The 20,159-nt window shown below is 38.1% G+C and overlaps 1 protein-coding gene across 1 annotated transcript in view; it reads right to left on the reverse strand.

Moving 5' to 3' along the window:
* The window catches only part of FREM2 (FRAS1 related extracellular matrix 2), a 119,157-nt gene that overhangs the window by 19,869 nt on the left and 79,129 nt on the right, over nucleotides 1-20,159 (reverse strand). Inside the window, exons 7-16 of the mRNA XM_083885115.1 lie at nucleotides 18,955-19,104; nucleotides 16,966-17,175; nucleotides 16,579-16,776; nucleotides 14,576-14,740; nucleotides 14,314-14,496; nucleotides 10,831-10,961; nucleotides 9,770-9,928; nucleotides 8,569-8,872; nucleotides 6,506-6,637; nucleotides 5,575-5,906 (exon numbers count right to left, since the gene is read on the reverse strand). Of these exons, the coding sequence (XP_083741241.1) occupies nucleotides 5,575-5,906; nucleotides 6,506-6,637; nucleotides 8,569-8,872; nucleotides 9,770-9,928; nucleotides 10,831-10,961; nucleotides 14,314-14,496; nucleotides 14,576-14,740; nucleotides 16,579-16,776; nucleotides 16,966-17,175; nucleotides 18,955-19,104 (1,964 nt within the window). The remainder of the gene's footprint in view (nucleotides 1-5,574; nucleotides 5,907-6,505; nucleotides 6,638-8,568; nucleotides 8,873-9,769; nucleotides 9,929-10,830; nucleotides 10,962-14,313; nucleotides 14,497-14,575; nucleotides 14,741-16,578; nucleotides 16,777-16,965; nucleotides 17,176-18,954; nucleotides 19,105-20,159) is intronic.

Consider the following 20,159-nt stretch of genomic DNA (forward strand, 5'->3'; position numbering starts at 1 on the left):
ACAAACATGAGAAAACATTCTTTCCATTGAGTTATCTTTCTTTTCCAGCATTGCATGCAAAGCCTATTGGGAGTAGCCAGCTGTTCATTTTGTATCTCAATGTGACACTGATGAAACCAAAAGGGTAACTTAGAGCTGTTAAGTGTAGGATCAGCTCGACTGCTGTGGAGAGACAGGACAGGTGCTTTATGTATCCATTCATCCTATGCATAGGAGATTTTACTAGTTACACTGACAAAATTACATTCAGTAACATTGATTTTAAAAAATAGTAAGTGTGTGTGAATTTTAGTCTTCTGATACCAGGAGAGAAATACAGACTACAGCTACACCCCAGATGAACTGGGGAAATTTTGTCTTATACTCTATGACAACGCCAGGTTTGGAGAACCTGAGAAGACAGAAGACAAAAACTGTTCCCAGGTGGGAACAGACTCTTACGGATAATATCTGGAAAAAATAAGATAAAACATCATCAAACAGTGCACCTCAAAATTCACATGTGTGAGAGAAGCACATGATTTATACTAAACATTGATCTGAGATGTAGAGCTTCATACTATTTTTTTGTAAGATAAATTATCACAGATCATAAGGTCTGGTTTAGAATACTGACAATTCCCATTTAATACTTAGAAAGTATTAATGGGAGTTTCTATAAGGGTTTTTCTTTTCTTCCCCTTTCAGATGCAATCTGTCAAACTTCATTAAGTAAAATACACAATTATTTTGAGAATCTGTCAAGTAACAATTTGGAATATTTACAATAAAAATATTTTCAATAAAGGGTCTGTGGCATAGACTCTGTTCTACATTTATAGTGTGCTTTATTTAGCTGGCTTACATTTTTCCAGAGGGCAGAGCTTTCCAGTGTATGTGTGTGTGTGTACACTGATAGTACTGATAAAGATTAGAATTATACATTAGAAATAACACAAGTTCATTTTATTTTCTATATCTCAATGATACAGGATTTACCTGAAAATTGTATTTTTATTCTCCAATTTACCCTAAGTCTCATTTTCTATTGGATTTACTTGTTATGTCTGTGAATTTGAGTCACACAAGCTTAACAATGTTATCAATTAACTGTTTACACAACCTCAGTGTGGCAAAAATAAGATTTGGCCCTAAGAAGACACTCAGACAGGTAGGTCATAGGTGAAATGCAAAGCAGGTTTGTTTAAAGAAGTCTGAATGGAGAAGAGAATGCAATACAGCCTTGAAATACCAGTCCCTTGAAAAAATTTAACCTCTTTGTTACACAGCCGGTGCATTTACTTGACAGTTTTGTGGTTTTTTTCTTTACAGCTTACTAAATGCACATGTTTGCAGCCAGAGAAAAACTATTTGTCTTTTAGTGAGGTTTCATGTCAAGGGAACATGAGTTGTAGCGTTTTCTTAAACTTGACTGGGGACACCAAAGTGAATATAAAAATCTGAAAACAGACATTTCTGTCTGTTTGCATTTTACAACATCTAGTGAGATTTCCAGAATAGGTGAGTTTTCATCTTAAAGTATGATTTTGGTAAAACTAGTTCCAATAAAGCTGGAAAATTACTGTTTCTGTGTAATGAGAACCCTCTGCAAGCTGCCTCGCATAAGGTGAAGCAGTACATTAGTGATTTTAAAACCTGTTTGCAGACAGGTTTTTGAAATGCTCAGTGCCATAACTTGTGTAGCATAAATGTGAACTGAACATAGTGGAAGAAAGTAATTTTAAGTTTGGGCCAAAACCAACTGTTTTTTGAAGAGAAAAAAGAGAACTGCTCTGTTATACTCAATGACCATAATTTCAAGGTGTAAAGCTATACATTCAAGCTATACATACATGTTCTTCACCTTCTTATTCCTATAAAAGACTTGGTTAACGAGCTTTTGATAATAAAATTAGTTTGAATGGTAATTTCCTTGCTTCCCTGTTCCAAGTCTGGCAATGGACTGGAACTACGGAAAGCAACATCCATATATAAATACTTGGCCAGAACCACACAGAAACCATCAGATGCCAAACTGCCCAGCTATAGGAAACAGTTACAACAGTAGGAAATGAGATCAAATGATACTTTACACTCCATGAAATAAGTGTAGGTCACTACTGCAATTTACACTTCATTAAAGTACGGTCACTTGCTTGGTTTTCACTGTCTCATTTTTTCCCTCCCTTTCATGAATATCTGTCATTGTTTTAGAACGTGTGTTATGAGAATGTGAGATGCCTGTAGTACTTGACTCTCACAATGTCCTCATGAAGTAAAGCCCAACCTTTGGTAGCTACTTGAAAATACTGGAAGACTGCCCTCAAATAGGTGAGTTCCCCTTTTTTAAGGCCTATACATATTCACATGTAGACACTGAATTTTAGACTGTGACTGCAGGTTGTCCTAAAGGAACCTGCTAATCATCAAAGCTGACCTTAATTTTAACAAGGACAGAACTCTAATCCAAATTAATTAGGTCAATTTAAAGAGGAGCAGGTCTTTAATTTTAAGTAGAAGTTCTTTAAAGTGCACATCTAAGTCCATGTTTAGATACATAAATGCCTAGTTTTTCAGTTGTGGGTAGACCCCAGGAACAAACCGTCAAGCTGTACACTGAAAGGAGTGCTGCATCCAGCTCACACAGGGTTTGCTCATGCACAGAATAATTGAGAAAGAGAGTGGGTCACAATCAAAAGGCCTCAAAGGGAAAAAAAAAAAAAGAAAACTAAGACCTTCTCTGTATGTATTATGACAGTTCATGAGTTCATGGGAACTTGCTAAGACAGCTGCAGCCTTCAGCAAACAGTAGGAGCTGTGCCAGAAGTGCACCAGCTGCAGGTCTCCTACCTCACTTCTTGCTTACTGAAGTTCATCTTCTCCCCCTACCATAGCAGGAGCTCCCATAAAGTGAAGGTCCATGTTGTTTAAGATATTGCCAGTTCTTAGTGTGAAATCTCTCTGTCTGAATCATCATGGCTGTCTTTGTTTGACCATACAGGTACTGGAGAACTAGAATCAAGAAACAAAATCTTGAGCCTAAAGATCTAGCCAAAGTATCTGGTAAATTCAAGATATTAAATTTGCAGTGGTAGCAGGATATGGTAAGAGTGTTTCTGTTATTTATCTGTTCTGTCTGTATAATAGAATTTAGGCTTCCTTTGTCTGCTAAAAAAATGGTGAAAACCATAGCTGCCAGCTTTCCTCTCAACAGAAGAGGATTATTAATTGTTCACTGAAGGAGAAAAAAACAACAATGGCAACAACCACAGAGATAGGGCACTGACTGCCTCCCCTCTCAGTTGGAGGGGGTCATGTGAAGATAAAGACCAAACCTGGAGAAGAATTAAATGGAGGTGGGGAAAACAGGGAGGGCACTGAAGCGCGTACTGGCTGTGGGGCAATGCTTCACTGCTAGAAGTAATTCAGCTTGATATTTCACTTAACACACTGTAACCTTTTTTCCATAACGTAGAAGGCACTAAAGGATGACTTCAGCTGCAGTTTCATGGCTCTCACAGCTCATGTTGATCTCTCTCTGCTTGTAAACGAGAGAGCTTACATAAAGTACCTAATACCTCTGAAGCCGAAGGAAAGTACAGGTCTCTTCTCTGGCTATGTTGCCACTTATGCATGTCCTCCAAAACAGAATATACAGGTTCTTCCAATTTACTAAAACATTGGAATGGTACTTATTTCCTCCTCTGTTTATAAGAACATAGACATAAATAGCACAGTTTTGTTTAGATACATATTTGTCTAAAGCAGCTATTCAGCCTTTTCTCTAAAGGACACAGAAGTATTTGAAATGGAAAGGATTCATACCAGGTCTTCATTCCTTTTCACTGAGGGAGAAGTGGCTTGCATAGTTAGAGATGCTTCAAGTTGTGTGTGCTTATGGTTATGTTGTATGGGAAATAAGAATATATGGTTGCATATTGCCTGGGCTTAAGGAGATAGTCAAAGGAATGATGAGTCGAAGAAATGAAATCATTCTAAGAACAGCAAAGACTGTGGTCATTTTTATCTTGTGGGAATGTGTAAGGTTTACATCCCACACTTGGATGCCTTCCCCTTCCCTCTGACAGGTTCATAGATCTTGTGGAATGCTTGTAGGAGGATCTGCTTTCAGCAGAGGCCAAGCCCAAGCAGAGCATGTACAGTGAGCTTCCAACATGAAGACAGAGACCTTGAACTGGTCTCTGTAACAGAGAAGGAACCAGAACAGATGCCAAAGCACTGAAATGACATATCCATCAAGGCTTTTGTATCCGAGACAGGCAGAAGCTTCATTTTTTTTCTCATCTTCTGATTTAGAGTATATAATCTCTAGTTAAGAGGGGCAGAACGTTAGGATGTTAACCACATGCTGAAGAGATCCAGGTGCAATTTCTTGTCCAGGAAACTGACTGTATGATTACCTCTGAAAACTCATGGAGTAAGGTAGGACTTTAGGCATGTAATTATAAAAAAATCAAAACAAACAAACAAACAAGCAAAATCAGTTTATCTGATTAGTTATCTCCATGTCCTTCAGTGACTATGCTTTTAGTAGTAAATTGGCCCTGTTGTTGCACAGGCTTGTATGTTTCTGTGGGCAATGACACACTTTCCGCATCTGCTTTATGCCACTTAGTAATACAAAAAAAAGAATTTGTGCAAATAATTCTACTGAGGTCTCACAGAAGATGGATCCCCAGCAAAATGTCAAAAGAGAAGAGAAATTATGGCCATTTCACAAAGCAGGCTCATTCTTTTCATAGTGGTTCAACAAGGAATACTAGTTTACTGGGAAAGCGAGTTTGCTGTGAATAAATTTCTTTGATATGAGTCCTTCTTCCAGCCCGTAGGATTGTTCCCCAAATATATTTTTCCATACATAAACTTCATAGTTACAGCTACTGTACTCCAGAGCCTGAGTGGGATCAGACAGGCTTACACAATAATTACACAGGGAAGACCCAGGGATTAATTTCATTGTCACTGCTCCAGAAGAAATCCTGCACCCTTTTCCTTTCACATTACTATGGATTTCTAAAAATTATTTTCCAAAGTACACCTGAAGTTCTCTCCAATCTCTTGCTCTTAATTCCCCAACCAGCTTCATATCTCTGTGCTTTAGTCATTCCATACTGGCAGCATTTTCTGCTTCCTGAACAAGTAATTTTCTACTGGGTAATGCGAGAGCACTATAGAGCTGTCTGCACTGATGTGTTATCCAGTGAACAAAGGATCAGCAAAGCCGAGCTGCTGGCAAGCCACTGGAGTCCATTGTTACCAGCAAGAGGTCTCTCCACAATGTTTTAAAACTGCTTTTTAAGATATACCACAATGAATATTAAATAGCCCAGTGCTATCTATGTGCTAAAAGCAATTCTTCAGAAGGCTTTCATTTTAAGAAAAGACTAAGTTGCCTCACTATACAGTAAAAAGGGGATTGGTTTGCCCCAAAATACTCCAGAACTGTACTGGGAGAAAATCACAACGAATTTCATTCAGAACAAATTAATCTCTTCTTTCGACCAGCATAGATGCATTATAAGGGAAACATTTTATTACAAGGATGCAGCACAAAATCAAGTTCCAGTTCCATACCTGTCCATCTGTCCCAATGGTGCCTCCACAGTCTGTGAGGAGCTCAGACATGTCATAGTAGCTAATGAACTCCCACAAGCAGGCTTCCAGGTTCAGGTTGCGGTAGAAGCGCAGGGTATTGAGGCCTCTGATTGCTGGGCTGTACTGATAGGGAATGGTCTCTCCAATCACATCTGGATTCTTGGTAGCGTCAGTTAAGAAACCATGGTGGGTCTTTACTTCTGTGTAATCCAACAGGTTGGAGCACTTATGGTTCCCAACTCTAGTTCCATCAGGGCTAAGTGTCAGCTCAAAGTTGGAGAGCTCTCTCGTAGAAATAACAGGCAACATGCCTAAAAACATTAATTTTTAGCACTATCACCACATGTCAACTGTCAGACCTACTTATTTTAGACAGACTTTGTCAAACACTAAGCATGTTATGCAGTGCTTTTGTATTTTGTACTTACACCAATTACTGTACTTTAGAATTCAAAGAAAGTTGATATGCTAAGTATGTATGAAAATTTTACCCACAATAACTGCCTGTATACAATGAAAAAGACAAATAAAATATTTCTTAACCTAATTAATATTGAAATGTATTAATATACAACATATTATTAAATAAATAAATAGAGTGAATAGTAATTAAATGGTATATTTCTAAGCACCTCAAAGGAGTTTTACAAAGCTTAGGTCTAGCTCAATTTATGTACATTATGCAGTTAACATGAAAATGTTATTCTTCACATCAGAGACTATGTATCAATAGAGTATCTTATGCACCTTGCTGCAAACTGCACTTATTCATTCATAACATTTTTCTTTGGCCCTACAGTTAAAAGATTACATTATTAACTTGCTATTCAAAATAACCTGACCAATAAAATAGCTCCAATAACAACATATAGTCTAAGTTCTTCTAACTCCACAGCAGATTTTCTCATACCATCAATATGTGGCAATGTGACTGTCAGTTTGATGAGGTTGGCATAGTCAGGATCTTCTGGGCCGGTGTAGCGCAGTTTGGCAGAGAATGGCTCTGCTCCAACTACTCCTGATATACGAGGCTGACAAAGACCTAATGGAAAAAAGAGAAAGCAGCCTTACTTTATGCCTATAGGAAACAATCTATTCTTTCCCTTGAACTATTTTAGATGTACTTTTCTTCCACAGTACAGGTATCCAAAATGACGAGAATTTTCTCGAATGACAGGTAAACACTTTCAGAAGCAAAGTGTTCAGCAACCATGTTCCAGAGGTTTCATCAATGCAAAAGAGGATTCAAACAGAAATAACTACTTGATCAACAGGATCACATTTTCAGAATAAGATGATGATATTGCATCGGTGTCTTTTCAGTTGCTTGTGTCAACCTTACTCACAAAGCCAGTGCCAAGTGCCATACTTTCTTACAGAGGTCTTCAGGAGCATATGTTTTAATTCTTCCAACCATCCTATCTTTTATGGAAGATACATGACCAGTGTTGTTGGTTTTGGCACTGAATTGGAGTATGCAGTGATACGCCCTCACAGAAATTCATGAGTCTCCTGATCCATTAGTAACCAAAGAATAGTTAGAAAGATGGTGTCACAGGATATCTAGAAATATCCTCCTTAGAATATTGAATATGACTCTTAGAATAGAGTCAGCTCCAAAGCTGAATCAAGTTGCTTAAGGCCTTGTTAATTTGAATTTTGAATTTCTCCATGAAAGGAGAATGTGTAATTTATTTTGGTAATCCTTTTCCAGTGTTAGTTCAATGTGTTCCATTATCAGTCCAAGTTTGTAGGACCAGGAAATTATATTTGTAATCATATGATCTGAGATAAATGCAACTTCTAGTTGCATAGTTCAATGCAGAAGTGTTTGCATTTTGGCACTTTGTTTTGTGATGGCCAAAAGATTATAAGGTACTCTAAGTAAGAAAGCAGATATGGAAAATTGAAACAATTTTCTTTGCCCATTTCTGAGGGATTTCAAGAAAAGCAGAGGTGAAGCCCTCCTCTTAGAGAGCTTATTGGTTCTGGAGGACCTCATCTTGCTCAACATCTCCAAGCTAGAAACTTGTCAGGACAAAACAAAATTTCTTTTCTCCACACGACAGCTTTTTGGTTGGTAGTTTTAGTTTCTTTTTCCTCAAATGCAAATAACATTGCTATAGAGACTAAATAGGTGTTTGGGGTTTTTTTGGATTTTTTTGCACAATCTGAATTCCTTTTGAGAGTTTAGTCTATGCACTGGAGGTCAGGCATCTTTAAATTGGAAATATCCAGGATTTTAGCAGGTTGCTTTGATCATTGCACTTCTTTCCTTCCACATCACAAGTTAGCTCAGGTACTGAAGTAATTTATGCATGACAACTCAGTCCTGAGATTAACCTATTTAGCTCTGCTAATTTTTAAGTGTAATCCAAATAATGCACTATTACAATAATAAAGCCAGTCTGTTTCACATAAAAAGAAGGCTGAATAATTATGAATGCTTTGACCAGGCAAAAAAATTGTCCATGCCCTGCTTTTGGGCCCAGTTTCTTTAGTCTTTAGTCAAGGAGAACCTCAGTTCTCACGTGTCCAGTGAGGCCTGAATGCCAAATGAGGTTTTTCTTCTGGCTGGGCTTTCATATGCCACTGCCATATAGATTCTCCAATGTCTCATAGGAGCTGAGACTGAACTGCATCATTACTGCAGTTGAATTCAAAAGTCAACAGAAAGCAGGTTCCACTAATTCCATTGCCCGTTACATGTTGCTCTGATGAACATACCAGTTTTCTATGTGAATTACTATTTAAAGATGTGAAGAATTAGGAGAGAGGAAAAGCTTTTTCTTTATACAATACTTTGCTGTGTCAAGACAGTTTTTGCACCACCTCTATGAACAACAGAAGAAAAGATGTCTCTGTCTGAGACAGTAATGTTAAAGTGCCTGATCATGTAACCAGCTTTTGTTAGGACTGAATTTGGGATCCAAAAGAGACCTGTGAATTTTGCAGCAGGTGATGATGTCTTACCTTCTGATGTGCTTATAGTGACAATAGGGCTCAGAAGCTCAAGACCCTCATTCCCATCTGAATTGACAGCCCGAGCTGCACACTGGACACGAGAACCAGCTTGAAAGTAAATGGAGTCAAGTGTAATCATCTTGGAGGAAGTGAAGAAGGTGTCAAAGTCAACCTCCTTCATGGGGCTGGTCACACCATCGGGGCCAGTGGGGGCACTCACAAGCCACCGGTACCGTGTCAGAGTATTATTGATGTTCTCACTGACACAGATAGAACTGGTCTTCTCAAAGTCTTCATACTTAGGGTTACAAGCCTGCAGAACAAGGCGCACGTGTCAAGAATTTATTTGCTTCATGGAAAAGGAGTTTTAAGTCATCAAGAGTCACAAAACTCAACAACATGGAACTGACAATCTCACTAAATCTCGTAAGAAATCACCTTATTTTGACAGTGATGTATTTAGCTCTGTTAGGGTGGATTAAAAGGTGCACCTAATTATGCTTACTGAAATAAAATATATTATTTTAAATTGATTTATAGGTGAAAATGTGGCATAGTTATGAAGGCACAAACTACACTCCCATGTATTATTTTAATTTTAACTTCTCCCTTTGATCTAATTCTGCAAATACAATTTGCATTTAAAGATTTATTTTCTTTAATTCCTTTTTTACTTAGAAGAATCATTCAACTTGTGACATTCCTGGACAAAAGGAATGTGTGGAAAAACAAACTGAAGATGGACAAAACATCCTTCAAGGTATATGAATATTTATGTAAACTTTTCAGTTGCAAAACTACTAATGAGAAAAATCAAAGAAGCCTGCATTCCTTCAGCACCCATTCTATAGTTGGTGGCACTCATTGAAAACAATGGCTCATCTGTTATTTCAAGTGATTTTAACTCTGCAAATTAAGGCAGGATAATGCAGGAAATACTAAAGTCATGCAATCACAGACAGTGTGAGTATCAATATCAAATTATTCATAGTGAGGAACAAGTGAAACATCTTTCTATGCTTTTTATCCTACTGAAATGGATTCATTATCCAGGCAAATTAGATTAGCTCTAAGGACAATTCTAGCTTGAACTAATATGTGTGACTAATACGTGTGACTCATCACCATATGGATTGATAGTATGTGCATAAAATCCACTGAACAAAATCCATATATTGATTTTGTTCTGTTTTTGCACAGAGATACTCACTGTGATACAGACGACAGGATAGCCAGCAATGGGGCTGGTTTTGTCTTTGGCTTTAGAAGTATCATCATATATCAGTAGAGATGCAACTTGAGGGACAGAGGGAAAGGTGACATCTGCCATGCTGTTCATTTCTTCAATGTAAACAATGGCCTTGGCTGTCTGACAATGAAAAGGACAGAAACAGTTCTCTGTGAAAATTTAAATAAACAACCTGGACCTCGATCAGAATATATCTAGCCTTTGAAACATTGTTCCAAAAGAAATTCTAAAACCTCAACTGGATGAGCTATTGAGAAAGGGTTTAGGCACCGAAAGTATACTGCAGAGTGCAAAAAGAAGAGCTAAAATGGAACTTTTCTTTTCAGAACAGTAAAGATCCCAGACCTCCAACCTTGCCTCCCAGCTTTTTTGCTATCACTTCAGTATTCTGGTAGAGACCCCTATGTCCACTGCATGCTTTAATGTCTGGTGGAAATGGGGTGTTTGTCATCAGCAAAGGTTGTGTCTCTTCTGTCTGGCTCTCTGGAGTCAGACTATACATAGTGTGATATTGATGAAGCAGACAGGGAGTTTCAAGAACATTTTATGCCAAATTAGAGAAATATACTGTTTAAATTACAAGTATGTAAGATATAATGCTAAATAACAAGACTGTGGCTATTTCATCTTACAAAATAAGAATAATATTAACATGATTTTGACAGCAGAAGTCGTATTTCACTTGAAATTGCTCTTTTTACAGCATAAAGGTTATGTTGTATTGCCAGAGAGTGTTTCCAAGAGGACATAAGTTTTTAAGACTGATTATATGAGAAGAATACGTCTGGAACGATATCCTGAAGACTTCAGTCTTTCATTGACTCTATGGCCCCGTCAATGTTATTGCCTTGACAAAAAACTGGTTTGTTTAGGTGTTACTGTGACAGCTGAGATGGCCTTTTTGTCTTTTAATATACAAGCCAAGATGGTGTAAATAAATCTTAAGAGTAAAACGATGAGCCAGAAAGTAAGAGGTCTGTTCACCAGATTTTGTTGTTCAGGACTTTGCACGAACTTTTTACCTGTATTTCTGCAACCATGTTCTCATCAGGCTTCAAGTGAACAGTGAAGGCTTCTCTCATCTCCCTTACTCCATCAAAGAGAACTTCAATCTCCACAAAATGCTGTGTTTCACCCTCCCTGAACTCAATTTCTGAAAACATGAGACAGTTAAAAATAAGTCTGTTGTTCATAACAAGCTATGATTCTAGGCCCACCCATGAGAGATGGCTGGTAGTACTCAGTTCTCAACAGATGCTTGCAAATTTAGTCTAACCAATTTGATGCTATGAATAAAAATAATGAATAGCAGTAGACACATGTGGAAATCACTGAAAATAAGACATAAATCAGGAGACTTGCAAAGCCTAAGATTTAGTCTATAAGAACTTAATGTTTTGAAAATTATCTGTGACTAATTACATAAATATCGGTAACATATATGAATGATCAAAAGACAGAAGAATTATAAATAAATAGCATTGTTAGGTCTTTTTCTAACAAATTTATTAAATACAATGGTATATACCAAAAGTAAGGAACAAAGCTGTAGCTACACAAGAGTATTGTATTTTGAAAATCATTGTCTCTGAAAAAACCTTACTAAGTCAGTGATAAAAACTTCAGTCTTAGCTGATTGTATTTGGTTGGCATGGCAAGGCTTTGGTAGTGGGGAGCTACAGGGGTGGATTCTGCAAGCAGCTGCCAGAAGCATCCTCCATATCTGACAATGCCAGCTGGCTCCGAGATGGACCCACTGCTGGCCAGGCTGAGCCCAGAACTGTCAGTGGTAGTGCCTCTCGGATAACAGGTTAAAGAATAGAAAAAACTGCTGAACCACAGCAACTGGGAAAGAGGAATGAGAATATGTGAGACATCACTCTGCAGGCACCAAGGTCAGTGGGGAATGAGGGGCAGGAGGTGCTCCAGAAGCCAGAGCAGAGATTCTTCTGCAGCCCCTGGTGCAGACCATGGAGGCCCATGGTGGTGCAGAGATCCACTTGCAGCCTGTGGAGCACCCAGGATCAAGCAGTTGGATGCCCAAAGGAGGCTGTGACCCTGGGGGAAGCCTGCACTGGAGCAGGCTCCAGGCAGGACCTGTGGCCCCACGAAAAGAGGAGCCCACAGTGGAGAAGGTTTGCTGGCAGAACTTGTGTGAGACTGACAATGGAGCAGTTCATGAAGAACTGCAGACTATGGGAAGGACCATAGTGAAGGACTGCAGCCTAGGTGGCACCTCGTGGTGGAGCAGGGAAGAGTGTGAGGCAAAAGAAGCATCAGAAATAAAGTGTGATAAACAGATTGCATCCACCATTCCCTCGAACCAGTCAGAGGTAAGGAATTTGGGAGTGAAACTAACCCCAAGAAGAGGGGAGGGGTGGGAGAGGAATGTGTTGTAAGATCTAGTCTTATTTCCCATCACTGTTCTCTGGTTTGATTGGTAATAAATGAAACTAATTTTCCCAAGCTGAGTCTGTTTTCCCCACGCTGATCATTGGTGAGTGATCTTTCCCTGTTCTTATCTCAACCCATGAGCCTTCTGTCATATTTTCTCTCTCCTCTGTAGCTGAGGAGGGGGAGTCATAGAGCAGCTTTGGTGGGTACTTGCTGTCCAGCCAAAATCAACCCACCACACTGACGAAGTTAGGGAGTATTATGATTCTCGACTGTATTAACTACTAAAGAAATAAAAAGTACAGAAACAATTTAACATTTGTTCCTGCAAAGGGTGAGAGTGATAATAACCAAAATAATATGTGCATTTCCAATTTTTTTTTAAAAGAATGTCAAATTCACTTTGAAGATGTACAGAAATAACCAACAGAAATTTAGGACCAGAAGAACTTGCAGAGAGTGATGTTATCACTAGTAAATAGAAACACCAGCATAATCAGAATACACCAGGTGATAAAGAGCTCTGAACTCTAAAGGGACAGGCACAAAAAGGAATAGTGCATTACAGCTGAATTGTACATGGGAAATAAGGCACAGTTAGGTGATAGAGACTGATTAGTGAAGCAAAATGCTAAGAAACACTTTTCCTCTCCAAAACCTTCAAATCAGGACTGGATGCCCTTTCTAAAGGATATATTTTCTCCAACCAAAGTTATTTGGATCAATACAGAAGTAATTTGGGAAAACTGAGAGAATCTTGTAATCCACAGAGAGTCTGATTAAGTGATCTAATGATCCTTCCAATTCCAAGTGTTATTAAGCCAGGGAAATACTCTTATTGGCAATAAATATATGAACTCTTAGCTGTGTGACAGCTAAGAATTTTACTAATTTTAAGTTTGCCACACTTCCTTCCGAAAACCCAGTTAAGGATGTGGGTTTTGTAACTGTGGCTGATTAGGCAGGTACCCTAAATCCACAGGAATTCTAAAACCTGTGGGGAAATTCTGAACATCACAGACCTTTCTCAAAGGCTTGGGGGCAGAGGCTGAGAGCCTCTTGTTCTGCAGTAGCAGGTTTCCCCTGGAAACTGCTCCCATGCACTGTTGGTGCACAGCAGGGAGAAGATAAGCACAACAATGCCTATAGGTAATGTGCATATAGGGTAAGCATCAGCTGACACTAAAAGTTCCTGTGATTTTCAGGAGGAAAAAGCAAAACTCTAAAATGCAGGGGCAAAGTGACTGGAATTAGCAAGTTCTGGGTTGATGATTTTCTTGTGGCTAACAGAAGATACAAAGTTCAGGTATCACTAGTGGCAAATGCCACTCCTATGGAATTTGAAGATATAGCTCAATGTTATTGCTGAATGTTCAAAGGTCATATATTCCAGCTGGACTGGATGCCAAAATAGTTTATCCAAAATCATGAAAACACTCCAGGAATGAATGATTAATCTTAAAACACAGAATAATATCATGTATTATCATAAACTTTAAAATAAAATCATAATGCTACAAACTCCATTAGTCATTGCCTAAAGCAAATAGGTGGGCTATTAATGCAAAGAAGTTTATCAGCTAAGAAATTTCTCATTCTGTTGCATAACTTCTCTCTTCATTCATTAGTAGTGTGGAGCAGCAGGCAGTGAATTCAGAAATACAGAAGGAAAAGTTTAATATTATGAACATAGAAAAATAAAAAGAAATATACATGAATACCTACATACAGCAAATGTCATCATCTTTATGAATTGCTCAAGAAACAACCACATAATCATATCCTATAAGTAGATGTTTCTTCAGAGTAATATTATTACACTCTGAAAATATAACTAAGGTTTAACTCAAGTCTTCCACAATTTCTTGAGCTACAGATGTTTTCAAAGGAGCCATAATTCTTTTGTAAACATCTTCACTGATAATTGATATTCCAACAGCAATTGGCTGTTGTAGACCTTAGGGGATCTGTCCACACTGAATTTGAATAGGAAAATGCATTTTGGGATGTGGTTGCAAACTATTCTAATCACAAAGTTACTTCATTTTTCAAAAATTATGTTACAGTTATTAATGAAAATAAATAGTTGGATGTGCTAAGTATGATCCTACCTTCTGATATAGGGTGATAGTCTTCTCCAGAAGTAGCAGATCCATCCTTTGTATGGACTCTCACAACAGAAACTTTGGAAGTGTCTCCCAGACGAAGCACTGGGATTTTCACAACTGCCACTTGCCTTGTGTCCTTCGGTTCACTCACACTAAATTTGGTCTCACCAAACTTAATAATAGCCTCTGTAATTAGGAGAAAAAAATGGCTTTTGAGCATGCAAATGGGCTTCCAAAAGCCAGCAACAATAAACTATTCTCTTACTGTCTGCATCATCCCGAATCTTTATCAACGTCTCGTTTTGCTCTCCAATAGTGGCACCAAAGGAAGAATCACTTCTTGGAGTGCCAAGAACCAGGCGTAGTTCTTCCTCCTCCTCATGGAAAGTATCATCCACAAGCACTAGTGTGCAAGGCTTCTCCATTTCACCTGCAATCATTCTGAAGGTAGTATCAGGCAGAACTTAAGTGTTCTTTGCTCTAATACAGTACTTCTCTCCAAGCCCAAGGCACCACAGGATGCTCCTGCTGGCCAAGGCATCCACCTTGATTAATGAGCAATTACAGCAGTGAAAGCAGAATTACCCGTCATTATCTTTCTGTGGAAACTCATTAAAGTGGAATCCCCCATTTTGGGACTTCTGTAAGACAAATTTCTATTTTGTATGTCCACTTTACATGTATTAGTGCTTTTGTTTCACCTTAGAAGAAAATGCTTCTTCTCAGTGACCTCTTTTACAGAGTATACACGTAAAAAAGTAAATACTTGCACAAGGAAACAGAGTAATAAAACCTTTCTAATGGCAATACTAAGTACTAATCATCATTCCAATTTTGCACCTATGAATTAATGTGCCCTGACTTACTAGATGTTCAGAAACTTGAACAAGACCTATGAATGGTGTCTGGCACCCAGAATGACTTGGTGGGCTCTTCATTATGAGACTGACTCCTATACCCCAGACAAAAAGAACAGCACAGCAGGAGAGAGATGAGGCCAATTTACTCTATTTTTTCATCATTACACATGCAAATAAGATCAAGGCTCTTCATAATGAAGAACCAGACCAGGATGCTAACTGTGTTCTTTTCCTGAGGTTACCTTTTACCCCCACTATAGAAAATAAATTATCCCTTAGGAGGAGAAAAAAAATGTAAAATACTCATCCTGCTTATTGTTACATGGGAAATATGAAAACTGAAATGAAACTACTGCATATTAACACATAAGCCTAAGAAGCTTATGGAGATAAAATATAATTCTAGTAGACCTCTCTGCTACTCTATATGGCAGAGAGGTCTACTAGAATTACACATATCTATACTTCTTTATAGAGAAATGGTAGGGATACACTCAAAAAGAGAGGAAAGTCACTTCCTAAGTGGCCCAGATCCATTAATTCATACTAGCTGGACTCTTTCTTGGTTGCATAGAAGCAATAGCAAAGGTGTAGAGTACAAGACAGCACTAAAAGCTGAGGCCAGCCCTAAATAAAGACTGAACCATTCACTTTTTCAAGAGAACTATGATACATGTGTACAGAAGTACAAAGGTTGTAAGTTCTGTGATAAGGACATACCAAAGATTTCATGCTGATGACAGAACTTATTTAAGACTTGTAAAAAATATCACATGTGTGTGAACTTCAAAGACTAGAAGACCAAACTGCTTTTTGCACAAGTAGAAGGAATGAGACAATATTCTTTCAACACAGCAACATTTGATTTATTTGCATTTCATCTCTGGTGTGAGATATTAAGTACCTGATATTTGTGGGCGGTCTTAGGAAAGCCTTGGTGGGAGAAAAAATTCAAACAGGAAATAATGAGCTATATACCTGTTGAAAGATCTATTACTCATTTCAGTGCAAGTCAAATGTATTTACCAGGGATCTGCTTAACAAAGAGCAGAACTTCTTAAGTTTTCTTTCTGACAGCAGATCTGTGCTTCTACTGCATTATACCAAACCAGCTTTTGCTATCAAAAAGATCCTGGCACTCAGGCTGAACCTAAATGAAGATATACTCTTTTGGTTCTAACTAATTATCCCTCTAAGTCAGAAGAGAAGAAAATAGAGGGAACATCATCCCATTGTGTATGGAAAAAAATCCAAACCTTTGTTTTCCAGAGTGATCTTTTTGGCACTACTTTATGAGAAGGCACAATTAAAACACAAAAAAACAAACAAAGCAAAGCAACAGAAAGCAAAGCAAAAGAAAAGAAAACATGGTAGATTAAAGGCTTCTAAAATAAGATCAAGAACTTACCAGGAAGGAATGTGATGATGGAACTGTCAATATTAGGACGTTCTTCAAAGTCCATCATCACCTGAGCTGAAGCTTGCCTTGTATAGCACCTCACAGTGGATGTGTATCTGATATCCCCACTCCTGTATATCATGGCAGAAATCTGCCCATCATTTTCATTGGCTATATACACAGACTCTTTAAACTGCATCTTTGGCACTGGGCAGAAAAACCATAGAAAGCACATGTAAAGTGGAACTGCAGAAGTTATCACATCTTCCCTTCCCACCATTTCAGATTTACTTATGTCACACTGCACCAGATATAGAACACAAGCAGCCAGACAGCAAACAACTGAATACATCATCTCCAAAATATGAAAAAGCAAAATACCCCCAAATTACTCACAATCAGACAGTGAGTCATTAATGAAGATGGTGGTCTTGCTGGGTTCTCCAAGGGCAGCATTCATGGGCATCCTCAGCACAAGCTCAAACTTCTCTGTTCCTTCTAACACTGGCTGTCCAAGATCATCCAGAATTATCACACGAAATGTCTGCATATTGACTCCAGGGGAAAAATCCAAATTACGACTGATGCCTACATAATCTACTCCAGCTACCAATGGAAAAGAGATAAAGTAAAAATATCTATGATTAGGCAGTTAATTGTAGGTAAATGTTTTTTCTTTATAATTTTAGTATTTGCCAAATTCTGGCATTCATGTAAAGTAGAACTAAAGTTGGACTACACAATAAAATAAGTCAATATTAATTAACTTTTTTGTTTAATGACAATTTGAGTCACAAAATGAGGATGATTCTGTTCTGTTGTAAACCAACAGTTATTCCAGAAAAACTAATGAAATTTTCTTGAAATGTGAAATGAAAGTAAGCAAAAAGCTGTGAGAGAGACTCTGAGGATGAAGCAAAGTCTTTTGGAAAGAAATTTCATATTATTTTGTAACAAAGATGGTAATTTTAAGATTAATAAAAAAAGGAAAGGAGACAAGGCCAGTGAGCTGACTGGGGGGAAGAACTGCAGCTCAAAGGAGTTGTGTAAAACAGAATGAGTAAGAAACAAAATCAAATTCTGCTCAGAGCATACCAGGTGAGGTCTGCCACCTTACTCTTAAAGGAAGATTGATCTTGGTTTGTTTTCTTCTAATCAAAGCAAACCAATCCATAGCATGTCAATGAGAAGGTGGCAAACAAAACAAGATACTGACTAAAACATGACACTGTTTTGGAATCAAGGCATTAAAGGTACCAAGGACTTTAGGGAAGGACTCAGTTTTAACATTAGTTTTTGGGGAGAATAAACAGCAGAGCAGTTGAAACAAAGCTTTGGGGGCAACACTTCAATTGAAATTGAAATCAGGTTTGGAATTCTGTGAATTTGAAAACATTTGGCCAGATTAAAGGCCATCATCAGATGGGCACTTGCCTAAAAGCCCTACCACTGTACTCCCCTAGAGCTAAGTCTCTAAGGCAAGATTCCAGGACTGACAGCTCAGAGCAACAGAGCCACTGCTGCATTGTGTAAGGCAAAGAAGCAGGTTCATGGTTTTTCAGGCAGCCACCCATGTCAAAGCTTTCATGCTGTGACTAACAGACTAGAGAGATCAAGAGCTGAGCCACTCCCAGCTTTTAATCCTAGAGGTCCTGGCACAATGAATGAAGATCCTTACTGCAAGGAAAGATTTTTTTACTGGAAATAAATTAAATATTCAAAATTTGATAAAGACATCAGATCATAGAAGCAAGTTCAGGACTGAAGCAATCATGTATTTTTTCAGACTTAATAATTTTCTTTTTCATTAGAAAAATACATATATGTTATGTATATAATGCTATGCATATACATATATTCTTCCATAGGAATATCTTAGTTTAAACATTATGATATGTTTGGGGAAAAAAAATAGAGTACGCTAACACTTGATTCTGCAGGAAAAGGTTCTGCTGAAGGATCTAAGAACCACACAGCTGAAGCAATGCTGCTCCTGAATAGGAGAATAGGTAATGATTTCTCATTGCCTGCAGTAAAAATGAGAGAAGCAAACTCAGCACACTGCCAGTGATCCTAACCATGCCCAGAGCATGCTCTTGAGGCAACAATCAATTGCCTTTGTAGCAGTCTTTATATGAGAATTTAAAGGCATTTCCCTTACTGCTAAACTTCATAGCAGCTCTTACTCCTGTTTCTCTGAAATTCTGTAACTATTTAATTTGTTCTAAGAAGAGATCTGCTAAGAGCAAGACATATACAATTTTCATTTTATGTGGTTGAAACTGTACCAAGACCCGCTGAATTAGCACTTGTGAAGTGCCAGCAGTGTGTACCAGCACGTGCAGTGTAGCAGCAGTCTGAAGCCAGAGCAAAGCAATAACTCACCCTCTGCAGTTATTGGCTCAGATTTTCGAGACCTCACCGTAACAGAGGCAGCTTTGGACAGGTCGGTTCCAGTCCTCCAGACACGGACCTCAATGTAGCCAGCACTCTCATCAACAAAGTACTCATCATTTCCAAAGTAGAATGCTGGTTCTGGTGAAAGAGGAATAATGTCCATAAATGCTTCTTTACCTTACATTGAAATTAACTAGAGACCATAAAATCCACATTAAGCAATGGAGATCTGCTCATCTCAGTAAATAAAATAAAACTTCTTTTTTCAAGGTTTAGAATTCTTCTAGCTATTTTTGGCTTCTTTTCAAGTATTGGTTTCTGTGGTTTTAGATAGCAATTGTTATATCAGCACTGTGCTCTTTTTCTTGCCTCCTACATTTTCAACTTTTTGTGTCAGCATATATGAATCTGTGTACAAAATCAAATGTGGTATCTCATTAAACTTATTTAAGTTGACTTCTGCACACAAGCCAGAAGATTCCTTGCATTTTTTACTTTGGTGCAAACATATGAAGGTGAATACAGATAATGAAACTTTAACTTCAATGTTCTCACAGATTCCTGTTGCTAAAACCAGACTGTAACATGACATGTAACTGGAGCTACTCTTGGTAACATTTTCCAGCTAACTAAAGGGGAAAATACTTAATTTTAGTTCTCCCACATCTAGCATTTAAAACAAAATCAATCTTATTTCATGTAAACTGAAATGTGAACAGTCTTTATCTTAATACTAAAGTTCCACAGCTCATAAGAAAGAAGAGCAAAAAGCAAAGGAGATTAAGAGCTATTCCACTTAACAGACACATTGTTTAGCTTCATTTTTTCCTCCCTTTTCCAGTTTCCCTACCACAATAATTTCACAAAGTAAACAGTCTTAAAAACATATCCCAGCTTCACCCTAGGTGTATATCATCTCCCCTTTTCTATCCTTTCCATTCCTGTTTTAAACATGCAAGATTAATCATGCACAGCTGGTGCCTCAGCTTTCCCACTGCACAGTAGAAATCACCTCCCCCAAGTGTAGAAAGACCTACCCAAGTTCTCCTTGGGCTTCATCACAACTTTCTTATGCTGTCTTGTTTATTAGATTTATTAGAATCATGAGGCTACAGTATCACAAATCAGTTTGAAATACCATGTAGCACACAGCCAACTTGAGTCCACTCAGCAAAGATCACAGCAATTGCTCA

The sequence above is a fragment of the Zosterops lateralis genome, assembly GCF_965231275.1.
Source record: "Zosterops lateralis genome assembly, chromosome: 2".
NCBI classification, from domain to species: domain Eukaryota; kingdom Metazoa; phylum Chordata; class Aves; order Passeriformes; family Zosteropidae; genus Zosterops; species Zosterops lateralis.